Here is a 14,139-nt window from a genome sequence, read left to right as displayed (position 1 = left end):
TGCCGCTCAGTGTACAGCAGTGTGAGGTCAACGTCCTGAGGAGTGCATTTGTTAAACAGACTGAATGATGCAAGTGTTCTTTCACCTCTTCTCCTTTGGATCTTTAGGAATATCAGACTTCGGGACATCGGACAGTGGTGTCTCAGAAGAGCGTCTTCTCTCAGCGGAAGCCCTGCGTTTGCTGGAGCGCCGTCGGTCACTGGGCAGGCTTGTGGATTTACTGCTGCTCAAACCCTGGTAGTACTGGTCATCATTGTCCAGCTTTTTGGGGCTGGTGGGTGCAGAGAAAACAGATGAATTTGTACTTACACTCTTAAAAATAAAGGTTATTTATTGGCAGTGAAGATCCATTGAACCTTTTCAATGTACAAACAGTTCTTTATAATGGAAAATGCTTCTTTAGATTATTAAAATGTTCTTCACACTAAGAAAAAATGATTATTTTAAAGTCCCCCTGTAGTCAATAATTGTATCTCTTAAAACTCATCTTTCAGCACCAAAATTACATATTTAAATGATTTTTCCTGTGGGAAAAAATTTCTTCATGACTTAAAATAGCTTGAATGAAACTCTACACCCTTGCCTCATTTAGTATATGTGGATCATGAATATGCAAATTAGCCCCGCCTCCACTCACTCACGCCAGCTCACAGATCTACTCGGCCAGCTTACTGTAGTAAACGTTGCACAGTGGTATCGCTCTTTACAGCATCGGACACATAACGGACATTAATATGATTATCCTTTTTCTTGACTGTGTTATCAAACAGCTAATAATGTGTTGTGAATGTTACTTGTACTTTTTTGAATGACATGCGTTTGAGTGATCATGACAGAACTACTGTATTACTGTTTACAATGCTGTATTTATAATTCTTTGCTTCAGAAAACCCCGCTTGCCGTTAGCCAAAGTTTGTTGTTCCCGATCATAAATAACGTCTATTTTGTCATAGCAGGCTGATATTAATAGTTGGCCATTATGCTGTATTGGGTGCATTTCATGGCTGTTCTGCAGTATGTAAGGACATTCTTCAGGACAGCCTCTGATTCATGGCTCCTCAGCAGACTCAAATGGGAATGTTCTTTCAGTAGACTTTCCCATTGTCTCAAGGCTTATGGAATGAAAACAGTCATCTATGAAACCAATGAAGCCAAAAGCCTACGGTCAGCACCAGTCAGCAGCGCCACTGGCCTACTGATGCTCTGATATCCAACCAACAACTAAATATATACATCAAAAAATTATTTAAAAATGATTTAGTATTATATTAACATGTATTGGTAACACTTTATAATAAGGTTCCATTAGTTAAGGTTAATGCATAGTAAATGCATTACCTAATATGAACTAACAATGTGAATACATTCATTACAGTATTATTCATCTTTGTGAACATTAATTAATACAAATACGACTGTTTATTGATAGCTTAGGTTTATTAACTAATGTTAACAAATAAAACTTTTGATTTTAATCACGTATTTGTAAATGTTGAGATTAATAGATGCTTTAGAAATATTTTTATTGTTAGTTCTAATGTTAACAAATGAAACCTTATTGTAAAGAATGTAATATTTTATAATATGATACTTATAATAATAAAGTATTAATATAAAATAGAAAAATATATAATTTGTATATTTTTATTGCCATAAAAATGATATTTATAATAATTTAATAGATTATGATATGATACTTAAAATAAGCATTTTTTCATTGTAATCCAGTATATGCTTTCTACCTTTATGCTGAATTTAAGTTTTACAAAAATTCATGAAGGCATCTGTGCGGGAAACATAAAAAAATAATAATGCAAAACTGCCAACAAAGTATTAATATATGAAATATATTAATAAATGAATGTATTTATTAAAACACTTTTATACTATTGACATAAACAATGGTGTTTAAGAATATATTACATATGAAAATTAAATGCATTATGATACTTAAAATAATAAAGTATTTAAGATTTGTTGTTCTGCCTTAATGCTGAATTCATTTATGTTTTTAAATGAATCATTACATCTATGTAAGCAGAATTTATGTGGAAAACGTCATGTAAAAAGGTATTAATATAACATACACATATAAAAATGATAGAAAAATATATAATACTTTAAAAAGGCCTTAAAATAGTATACAAATAATGCTAATTTAAAACTTTATCATATGATACATAATTATTAAATATTTGTTGCTCTGCCTTTATGCTAAATTATTATTATTAAATGATGGCATTTGTGTAAAAAAAGGTTGTGAGGAAAACATCATGAAATTACTGTCAAATGTCAAAATGCCAAAAATCTAATTATAATGGTCATACAATTATGCTTCATTTTCTTCATGAAAAATAGAATTTATTTTTGTCTTCTTTGAATTTCACAGTGAAATGTGCCCTGTCCACGGTTAGATGAATTCATATGGCAGTAAAAAGCGAGTGTTCTGCTACATCTTTCTGCTCTGTCTCTCCAGTTGTGCACATTTGTCCCGCAGGACTCCCTCATTCCCTGCATGTCCTGAGCCTATACTCTTATCCTGCCAAGATCCCTTAATGTTCCCCTATCTCTCTCTGTTTTCTCTCTTTCCACTTCCTCTATTTCTCTCTGACACAACATGGGCCAGTTATCAGACAGAGCCAGAGATTCGTCCGTCCTACTGACCTTCTCACTCGTCAAGTCAGCATGAAACACGCAAACCGTTTGAACTCCTCGTGTGACGTACAGTATTTACAAGTGAAACAAGATATACAGTGAGGAAAACATATCCTACACTATTACTGATAGATAACAATGCTCATGTATTGTTCACAACAAGACCAGGAATATGTATTAAGGAAGCTGATTTCATGAATACCGTCAGCTGCCCATATCGACTTTAATTGCTATTGCTCATTTGCTAAAACTCCTCGTCCTTGATGTTGTGTGTCTGTAAGTGCCGTTATAAAGTGTCTGTCTGTCAGAGCTGTTCGTCACTCGACCGGCCTGTGAAATCTCCCGTCAGCGGCGCTCGAGGAGGTCCAGATTCATGTTCACACACACAATATTTCACACATGCTCTGACACTGCAGATATGTCACGCTGGCCTCACTCCTGACAGGGAAACGCTACAGGAACTAGCCGTAATATGCCAGCTATTAGCATCCGCATTACAATTGCCTGTTAATATAATTAGATCAATCTGAATATTGTCTATAATTCAGCTTTTATTGATTAAGTACGTTTCCTACATGCTTTACTGTGTGTGTGGCATGAGAACACGTATCATTGCATGAAGTATTAGTGGTTATACTGAGAATTTTTAAGAGCAATTAAGATATGAACCTATTCAGAAGTGGCCTGATGACAACACAATTATTCACCTAAATTAGATTTTAGGTGAACTGATATCAATCATGTGTGTTAGGATTGAGCTTTATATCTAGTTTTCTTATGCATGGCTTTGCTTTGCATGGCTACGTTTGGAACAGTATACTATAGTAATACCTGTACTATTTCGGAAATATTTATGCCAGTATGCAATTTTTTTTTTACCCATGATGCCCCACAACATTTCTAATTTGAGCATTGCACAGAATACTTTATTTCATCATGCATTGTGTTTGACATTTTGACCTTTGTAACATGTCTATCTTGCCTCTAAATTAGTTAAATGTTATTGGATTTAACTAAATTAAAATGCAAAAAAAAAAAAAGGAACAAATTTATATTACTGTTCAAAACTTTGGGGTCAGTATTTATTTATTTATTTATTTTTAAGACATTACAACTTTTCTTTTAGCAATTTCGGTTTCAAATAAATGCTTTAAAAAAAAAACTTTCTATAACAATTACAAATGTTTCTTGAGCAGTAAATCATCATATTAGAATGATTTCTGAAGGATCATGTGACACTGAAGACTGAAGTAATGATGCTGAAAATTCAGCTTTGAATAGAATGCAGTTATTTTAAATTGAAGTTAATATTACAGTTTTTATTGTATTTTTGATCAAATAAATGCAGCTTTGGTGAGCAAAGGTTCTTTCAAAGACTGTAAGAAGTCTTTCTGACCCCAAACTTGAACGGTAGTGTATTTCAGAGACAATAAATAGCAATAAATATTGAATGTACAGTATTGAGGTCATGTGACAACGATGTAGTGTATTGTTTCATTCCACATCATACACTGTTCCATATACTATTAAAAATGCAGTATAAGCAGCAGCATCTAGAGAGAGGGCACATTCTTGTTTAGTAGGCCTATAACACTTCTGCTTATTGATTTACCTTTGTTTTCTCGGCCTCCTTTTATCGTCCTGGACAGACCTCTGGAAAAGACCCAGCATGAGAAAGATCATTAAAGCAGAAGCCCAGATAATCCTCAGATAAAGTGAGTGCCATTGTGTGATGCAGACTCACATGAATGAGTGTGTAGTACGTGGAATCCTCTGGTGTGTTCAGGGTTTTGGGTTGTTGTGTGCGGCGAGGCGTTCGGGACTGCTTTGTGTCGGCTGTTGGTTCAAATCACATCAGAAAAATAAAAGGTGAAAATGGAACAGGAAAAACCAATCAACGATTAAAGGGTGCCTAGTGATATTTGACCTTGAAGCCTTTTGAACCTTGTCTGGATGTTTTATTATGGTCCCCTGTGTGCACATTGAACAAAGAGAATACAACAAATAATTCCCTGGTGGGAGTCCCACTGAGACAAACTGAAGAATAGGATCAGCACACAACATCCAGCTGACCTTTGACCCCTTTGTTCTTATCGAACAAACCGTGTGGCACGGTTTAGCCCCCGGGTCTAACTATTTGTAATTATCCACTAACAATCAATCAGAAATGCCCTACCAGTCACAACATGTTCCTACAGACTGACACAGACACAGAAACTCTGTTCCAAACCCTACTCTTTCTGTATACGGCCTACATAGGCAGCATCATAACTGAAATGGAACCTCATAGGTGACCGACTTGAAACACTCAAAATAGGCTATTTATTTCACGATTGATTGCAATAGAGTTTGATGTTAGCATGTTGCTAAGCTAACTGTGCAACACTTTAATGAGCATAAAAATAGTAGACTTAGACTTTTGGTAACACCTTATTTTGATGGTCCCTTTTGAACATTCTGTTGACTATAAGTAACTTTACAACTAGATGTCAACTAACTCTCATTAAAGTATTAGTAGACGGTCTGCTTAAAATCTGCTAACTCTTTATTGTGATGGTCCACCAATAGACATTCTACTGACTATAAGTAACTTTGCAACTACATGTCAACTTATTCTAACCCTACCTGTCTACTAATACCCTACTGATACTCTAATGAGGATTAGTTGACATGTACAGGTGCAACTGCACTTATAGTCAACAGAATGTGTTAAAGGGACCATCAAAATAAAGTGAAACCAGACTTTTTGTATTAATATGTTTCATTACTGAAGGAAATACATTTATGATTTTGCAACCATTTTACAACTAAATGTAAATAACAATAAGCAATATATTTTATAGCATTTATTAAGCATTGATAATGCTAGTAAATAAAAATGTTCTTGTTAATGTTAATTCAAAGTGCATTATCTCATGATAACAGTTGCAACTTTTGATCTTAAAAATGTATTAGTAAATCTTGATTACATTAACTAAGATTAATAAATGCTGAAGAGTAATTATTCATTGTTATTTCATAACTAATGTATATGTTAACAAATAAAACCTTATTGTAAAGTACTACCATAATTTCTCTCATTTCTGTTGAATTTTGAATAATTTTTTTACCTTGTTCTGTTGCAAAGAGTTACGCGTGTACCTTCGTCATGAAGGATACATGCAATTTTCACCAAAAAGTGATAAGTATGAAGAATAATTTGGCATGCTTACTGTTTTGAAACAGCCTTCATGTAGGGAGCACACATATGATGCCTAAACATGCTGTAAATGTAGGCTGGCTAGGTTTTGAAACAGAGTTATAGAGTGTTACACACTGAAATGTCTTTGAAAGAGAATATATTGTTTTTTATGAAATATAATCTTAGAGATCAACAACAAAAGATACAAAAATGACCTTTGATGTATTTGAATATCTGCTAACTCAAACACTGTTTATCATGTAGAAAAGTCAGGTATGAAAGAAAATTAATCAACGTCCAGCTGGACCAGTGGGAACAGGCTGGAGAGTTTGTCATATTTATTGAATGTGTCTCTTGAAAGGTCATCAGCAATTCTTGATTGCTCAGAGGTATAAAGCCAATTTGCAGCTCTTATATTAATGCTTGCTATAATTGCCAGGGCAATTCGATTAGCATTTAAAAACCTTTCATGTACATGGATATGTGACTGGCATTCAAAGGGCACTTCCATGTGGAAACAATAATAATTGCACAATAATAATTGTTTCCACACAGAAAGAGCAAATTAAATCTAGATTTTTGTAGAACTTCAGCTTTCACAGAAATTGAGACTGTGTGAGAGAAGAAAACCACATTCGTCATAAACAAACCATAATCACTGTTGACATAATAATCCAGATTCATTTAGACATATCAAGAATAATAGAATCTGCAAGAATTATCCTTCCAAAAGCAATTACGTATATCGCAACAGAAATCAAATGAAGAGTAAATCTGTGCAGGCGGGGGAATTTTCTGATGACACATCTTGTTGAGCCCAATTTGCCAGTTTTTTATATGATCAGACAGTCACTGTTTCATCAGTCATACTGATAAAATCGATAGCAAGCAAATATAATTAAGGTAGAGCTTTCCTACAGCTATTTTAATCTCCGTCAGAAGCAGTTTTGGATAGTGCACTAGGAATACTGAAAACATTAGCTATATGTTTCCATCTTTGAAAAAAACGTTTTTTTTTTTTTTTTTTCTGTGCAAATAACCAAAGCCTTTGTGAAAAAGAAGTACACTTTAACATCATTTTAAAAAGAGTACCTAAGTAAAAGATGGAAACACTTTAGTTTGGTGACCAATTCTCACTTTTAACTAGTTGCTTATAAGCTTGTGTATTACTAGCAATGTTTAGTCATGTTTTAGGACACTTAATTGCATGTCAATTGCAATTAAATGAAAACGCATTACATTTTTAGCTTAAGGGGATAGGTCACCCAAAAATGAAAATTAGCCCATGATTTTCTCACCCTGAAGCCATCATAGGTGTATATGACATTCTTCTATCAGACGAATACAATCGGAGTTATATTAAAAAACGTCCTGGCTCTTCCAAGCTTGATAATGAGAGTGAATGGCTGTTTGACTTTGGAAGTCCATCAAAGCGCATCTATTCATGATAAAAGTGCTCCACGCGTCTCCGGGGGATAATAAAGGTCTTCTGAAGTGAAGCGATGCATTTGTGTAAGAAAAATATCCATATTTAAAACTTTATCGACTAAAATAACTTGCTTCCGGCAGACGGCCATTCGCATCGATTTACGCCAAAAGAGTAACACTTGAACTTGACGCACAACGTAATGACGAACAAGGTTGCCCAGCCCTGTTTGTTTGAACCACGAGAGGCATCAATTGCCGTAATTACGTTGTTCGTCAAGTTAAAGGGTATTTTTTCTTTAAAATTTTGCTTCCAAACTTTGGTCTACCAATCAAGTTTGGGGGAGGGGGTTGGCTAAAAGAGAATGGCTAAAAGTACTGAGAGTCATGATTTAAGAGAGCTGTTTACCTGGCGGCTGATAGTTGCCCATGTAGCCATTCATGGCTTGTCCTTTCACAAACATCCCATTTTTGCTGGGGTTGAGCTGATGGGCAAGGATGATTTCATTTAATTTCTTCTGCAGGGAAAGGTAATCTTCAGAAGCCTTGGTTACCTGAGCAGGTTACAAAGAAATATGACAGTCATCAAATTAATTTTGTGTAAAAGACTTGTAAAATTTCTGAAATACATATAATAGTTTGGATTGACATTAGGGTGGGTAAATGAGAAGAGAATAAAAATCAAACTAAAATAAAAAATTATCAACACCTCTTTGAAGAGCGACTCCACTTCCTCGTCCTGTTTTTGTGATGTAGCTTTCAGGTTCTTTCTGTCTTTGTAACCTCTAAAATTGCTCTGGATTTTAATGGCTGCCTGCTGCTCATCGTATTGGCCTTCCTCATCCTGAGTGTCCTCCTCCTTCTTTTCTAGCTGAACATCTGTGATATCCAGACCTTCCTCATTCTCCTGCTCCTCCACCTCTTCTGACATTTCTTGCTCGCTTCCTGTGGCTCCTCCTCTCTCAGCTCTCAATCTCTTTCTCTCCTTGTGGCCTCTGAAATTGCTTTGTAAAACAGTTGCGGCATGTTCTTCATCTGCCCCTGATGGACTGGAATCTAGGTCTTGGTCTTGATCTTGGTCAAGTTCTACTGGAGGAGGTGGAAATTCCTCAATCAGAATGTCTGGTTCTGAAGCTTCTGGATTAGCCAGATCCTCTTTAGTTTTTTTCCTTGGTATTTTCCCTTCATCCTGGAGTCTTTTACGCTCTTTGTGGCCACGGAAGTTGCTCTGAAGGACCACAGCGGCTTTGGCCTCTTCATCGTCTCCTGAGGGTTCAGCTGGAGTTTCATCTTCCTGTTCCATTTCCTCTGTGAATTCCATCAGTTCTTCCGGAGGTGGTGGATCTGGAATAGGAAGCTCATCCTCACCTAAAGGACTCTGTGTCTCCCTCTTCCCTCTAACCGGCATCTTCCCCTCCTCTTGGAGTTTTTTACGTTCTTTATGACCTCTGAAGTTGCTCTGTAGAACAGTGGCTGCCTTGGCTTCCTGTTCAGTGTCCTCATCTCCTCCATCTGCAGCCTCTTCCTCAGTCTCTTTTTCTTCCTCTATATTCTCTGGCCCTTCTGTTTGTATAGCATCCAAATCTTCTCCAGAAGTATCTTTTTCAGCGCTGGATGAGGAAACATTGAGCTCATCCCCGGTCAAGGTCTTATTCCGTTCCCGACGCTCCTTGTAATTCTTCCTTTCTTTGTAACCTCGGTAGTTGCTCTGGAGGACCACAGCAGCCTTTTCATCAGCATCATCCATTTCCATTTCACCTCCTTCCTGTGGCGGCTCCTCTGAATCTGGACCATCTGCTTCTGATGGGACATCCGTCCCTTCCTCTGTTTTCTCAGTCTTTTCCTTCTGCATGGCTTCTCTGTGTAAAATATATCAGTTTATACAACCACAGCATTGTCAAATATTTGATTCTATGACTATCTAACTGGTCAATTGCAGCATTAAGGGCCAGACTTACTAATCAGGGCAAATTAGCGTGAGAGCGCAATTCCAAAAAAGCACAGATGGGAGTGGAAAGTTCTGCGCGTGATCTATCTATATTAAAGAACACAGACACAGCCGGATCATTTCCATAATAACCAATGCAATCTTCCAAAAGCAGAGCAAATTAGTGTCTGGTTTAAGACATGCTTTTCTTGGTCGTTAAATAATGGCGCAAATACCAGTAAATTGACTTGCGCAAACCTTAGTAAATCACCTTGCATGATTAATTTAAATACTCTCCTCCCATAAATTTTACGTCTGAAAGGGAAACTCCTACAAATGCATATGCAATAGGGTCAGCCGCATACATAATCATATCCACGCTTTTCCAGCGCAGACTTTTCACTGCGTGTCTATAATAAATCCTGACAGTAGTTTTTTAACGCCAAAAGAGGGTTTGCGCTGGCCAAGCTGTTCGTAAATCTGGCCCTAAGTGTCTAAGATTTTAGTATATCCCAGCATCCTGGGCCATAGGCAGCGAAACATCCTAGAAGGTTGGCCAGTCCACTGCAAGGCTAACACACAGACGGATACACATTCACACTTACACCTATGGACAATTTAGTGTCTCAAATTCACTTATCCAGCATATCTTCATGGATTGTGAGGGAAACCGGAGCAGCCAGAGGAAACCCACAACAACACGAGAGAACATGCAAACTGGCTCAGCCCGGACTGGCGATGTTAATGACTCTCCAAGGTATGTCAACATACTGGTGTCACTGGTGTCGCTCATATCACTTCCCTTCTCTCATTTCATACCAACACAAGTTGGAACAGCTACTGTAATCAACCTCATCTTGCTAATGTAGTAAGGTCATTTTAATAATTAATTTTAATGGCCACCATATACCTTTTGTTAGATAGCTTGAGTCCCCAGTTAAAGCAAGAGTATAAATACATAGCTTGGAAGCACAATGAAGCAGTTAGAAAAAGAGCTGGATAATAGAGAACTTAAAATGACCTTTGATGGACTGAATATTATGGATTTTGTTTGTTAGCAGATTCTTAAAGCAAATCTCCAAGAGAATAAAATCAGATGGAATAAGAATAGGTCTTACTTTTTCTTCTTAAAGCTCTTCCTCTCTTTGTGTCCCCTGTAATGGGCCTGGATCTTTGCAGCAGCTTTGTTCTTCTCCTCTAGCAACTCCTTGTATTTCTGCCTTGCCAGATATCCTCTGCACACTGCACGAAGAAGGTGTGATTTAGTCATTATGTATGACTTCTAAACCCATTTAAAGTGCCCCTATTATGGATTCATACAGTGTGCAATGTGTATGTGAATGTAAACAGTCTGCAAAGTTGTAAAGCTGAAAGTGCATCATAATTAAAGTTAGTTTATCTCAAAAGAAAGAGTCAACTCTGAACCGCCCAAACAAGTTCTTTGGAGTTTGAATCTATTTTCGCAAAGTTCATATGTCACAACGTATTACATTTGCACAATGCCTGCCTACGTTCTGCGTGGACAGGACATCTTGCTGTAGCTCGTTCATGTGGATATCATGTCGTCAAGACGCTGTGCTCTCTACTGTGAAAGTAAATTTGGTTTATTTTCAGTTCCAAAGGATGAGGCTGTGAAGAATCTGTGGTTAAAATGAATCTTTACCACGATACCAAAGAAGTATAATCCCAAACTTTTGCTGTGTTCCCTTCATTTTACTGATGACTGCTTCTCTAATCTTGGAGTTCAATGAGGGATTCACTTGTTCTAGAAAGATGGATCAGTACCCAGTTTATTTGGACAAACTTGCTCCTCAGAATCACAACCTGTAAGTATGACTAATTATTGATGTATATATTTTATACCGGTGTTCAACATACTTAGTTTTGTGTTTTATATTGTGTAGGTCTCCTGCTAACTGGCTCACTCACATTATTACTGTCTTACTGAAATACTTCTGCCAATCATCTGTGGGCCACGATTACCTAAAACTGTGTCAATGTAGATCATCTGTCATTCTTACTACTTTGAGAAAAGATAAAGGATGGAGCAAAATTTGTTTTACCAACGTTTATGTGACATCAGTCATTAACGCTAGAACTCAAACTGTGTTTGATACAGTTCCCTCATGTGCACCGCAATAAATTAGAAATATACTCATCGGTTTGTTAATGGACATACATTTGTTAATGCTGATGGTGAGGAATTACAGTTGCAACATCTCATAATGTACCTCAAACTGAGTAGCGTATCACTGAGAAACGTCCTGCTTGAGTCGTCCTTGCGATGGAGGTTCGGGTTGAATAAATATTTCTTCCAATGTTTCATCTTTGGACTCGCGCTCTGATTGATATGGTAAAATCGAAGTCATCCTTCGTTACTATCTTTAGTTTATGGTGTACAATCGCTGAGCTGCAGGAAGCTTCCGGATGGAGCTGAAGTTCAGTTATGGTAATGGGTGTTTCACAGATCATGGCCAATCACAGACATATGAGCGTGTGAACACAATGGCCAATCAATGGGTGTTTATGTTTTCGACGCGCTGTACACAGTAGACCAATCACAACAGACTGAGCTGTCCAGCCAATCAGAGCAGCTCGCGGAAAAGTGGGATTTAGAGAGATTGATTCATCCATGGAGTCGTTTGAGAATCATTGAAAAATGATGCACCTTTGATGCATGTAAACCTGTTCTTGGAGACCTCCAAAACAAAATTAGGAGACTTTAAAATAGCATAATAGGGGCACTTTAATAGTCTCTTCACTACTTGTATGATTTCTATTGTCTTACAAGCTTGAAATTGGGTTAAAACAACTTCAGACTTTGCTTTGCTTTTCTCATCAGCCACTGTTTTCCGAACTTTGTGTCCTCTGTATGCTAGAAAAAAGAAGATTTTAGAGCTGTTTCAACAGATTATTGGACTTTTTGCATTTTAACATCCAGTCAACAACATGAGCTCACCTGATTGTAACACCACGGCACTTTGTTCTCTCTTTTCCAGGATCAAACGATATCGTCTGAATGCCAGCCAGCCCCGAACACATGCCTGGACTAGAACAATCCGGTCCGTGGTTTGCCTCACCATCAGATTCAGCTGCTCAGCGTGATAGTACTTAAGAAAGACCTGAACAAATAATTATCATACTTGTGAACTTTGTTAAACATCAACAGCAGAAGTTATTAATGCTTTTCTTAAACAAACCTTTGTTTTGCCCAGAACCCAGTTCTCTAGTTTGGCCTTCTCCAAAATAACCGCACATGTCTCTGGATTCATTGCTGGCTCTTCATTGGCTCTAAATGCTAATATAGAGTACCTGAAAAATCCCAATGGTTAATAAAATGTTGAACATAACAACTGAGAAATTCTACACCCAGGAGGAAATCTCTTTTTCACCGGCAATGTGCTAGTGCTGGTACAGGAACTGGTGGTTTCCTTGTCTTTGAAGTTTATTTGCCATACATTTTATCAACTTTTGATTGCTGAATCAAAGCCAGTTTGTGATGGCATAATGGATTCTTAATTAAATTACTTTGGATGTTAAAATAAGTTTTTAAAACTAAGATCAAAGTTCATGATTGTTTGTGGGCAGGTTGTTTACACTCTTAAAAATAAAGATTCCAAAATGAGGTTTTCGCAGTGATGCCATAGAGGAACCATTTTGTGGAACAGTAAACAGTTCTTAAAAGAAAACTTTTTCTTAGTGTGAAAAAGAACATTTTAATAATCTAAAAAAACTTTTATGCAATGGAAAGGTTCCATGGATGTTAAAGGTTCTTCATGGAACCATCATTGCCAATTAAAGAACCTTTATTTATAAGAACACAGCCTGGTTATGAGGTCCTTTGGCAGGGTATTGGCTCCAGCACCAACACAGACACCATTTAGGTGGAAAGGGGGCTTATGCTAAATTTATATGATCGTATCATCTGTCTGACCTCTCAATGAAGTTGTTGAAGAGAATGCGGTGAGAGTAACCCTGTCTGCGGATCTTGGCCGTCTCTAGAATTCCAGTGTAGCGTAGTTGGATCAGAACCTTCTCCCTGTCGTACTTGTTGGCTTGACGATCATTATTGGGTTTTATGCAACGGACAAAGTGAGGCTGGCCAGCCACCATCTTTGATAACAGGTCCATTAGAGAATACTGCAAAGTACAGTGAAAAAAAAAAGACGCAAGATTGTGGACATGAGTGGGATCAATTAATTGGTTTATTAATGGTTCATTATTAGGTCTTCAAAAAGTCTCACTCTGAAGTAAGAGGCAACAGTTTGAGTCTTCATATTGGTGGTCTCTCTGGGGTGATGTGTGGTTTCCCCTGTGCTTTCCGCCTGTACAAACACAAAATATTCAGCATGCTGATCATGAAAATCTACAAAAGGTATAATGAGTCTCTTTATAAACATAAAAAGGGTCTTTTTATAAACATAAATCTGTGTTTATAATAAATTTATGCATGTTGCCTCTTGGAGACAAGTCATACAACAAATCACCATTTGCACAGTGGCAACGGGCAAGGCAAGGATTGATTTGTCATGGTTGGGAGTTAATTTCCGAGAAGAAGACTGAAAAAGAAATGCATAAAGATTGTGATAAGACAATCTGATTTGAATCCAGGAAAATATATAAAACTGTTCGTTAAAAATAGTAAAAAGAATAATATACATGACATTAACTACATGATTCATTTGCAAAGCAATCTAACAAGCATTCATTTAGGTGGAACTTATGGCAATCATCAATGAGACCAAATTTTCAAATGACGGCCATGAATTTTTCACCAGGCTATATTATCAAGGTGTTTTCGAACACAAAGCAAAATCACACACTAACACAGGTGCTTTTATTTTACGTGGGCTAAAATGGATGGAATCTTTCATGTGAAATTTTCTAAAGACATCATGCTGAAATATGCAAATGAATGGTAATGTATGCAGGTCTTCATCAAAGACATCAT

The 14,139-nt window shown here is 37.0% G+C and overlaps 1 protein-coding gene across 1 annotated transcript in view; it reads right to left on the bottom strand.

The window, feature by feature from the left end:
- Nucleotides 1-14,139, bottom strand: part of myo3a (myosin IIIA) — a 77,966-nt gene that overhangs the window by 1,824 nt on the left and 62,003 nt on the right. Inside the window, exons 26-37 of the mRNA XM_079863830.1 lie at nt 13,676-13,747; nt 13,433-13,513; nt 13,123-13,328; nt 12,389-12,500; nt 12,148-12,310; nt 11,977-12,063; nt 10,307-10,430; nt 7,971-9,120; nt 7,671-7,815; nt 4,400-4,491; nt 4,268-4,308; nt 86-271 (exon numbers count right to left, since the gene is read on the bottom strand). Of these exons, the coding sequence (XP_079719956.1) occupies nt 86-271; nt 4,268-4,308; nt 4,400-4,491; nt 7,671-7,815; nt 7,971-9,120; nt 10,307-10,430; nt 11,977-12,063; nt 12,148-12,310; nt 12,389-12,500; nt 13,123-13,328; nt 13,433-13,513; nt 13,676-13,747 (2,459 nt within the window). The remainder of the gene's footprint in view (nt 1-85; nt 272-4,267; nt 4,309-4,399; nt 4,492-7,670; nt 7,816-7,970; nt 9,121-10,306; nt 10,431-11,976; nt 12,064-12,147; nt 12,311-12,388; nt 12,501-13,122; nt 13,329-13,432; nt 13,514-13,675; nt 13,748-14,139) is intronic.

The sequence above is a fragment of the Squalius cephalus genome, assembly GCF_949319135.1.
Source record: "Squalius cephalus genome assembly, chromosome: 25".
Lineage (NCBI taxonomy): Eukaryota > Metazoa > Chordata > Actinopteri > Cypriniformes > Leuciscidae > Squalius > Squalius cephalus.
Note: the sequence above shows the minus strand (reverse complement) of the source record. Positions and strands in the feature narration are given on the sequence as shown.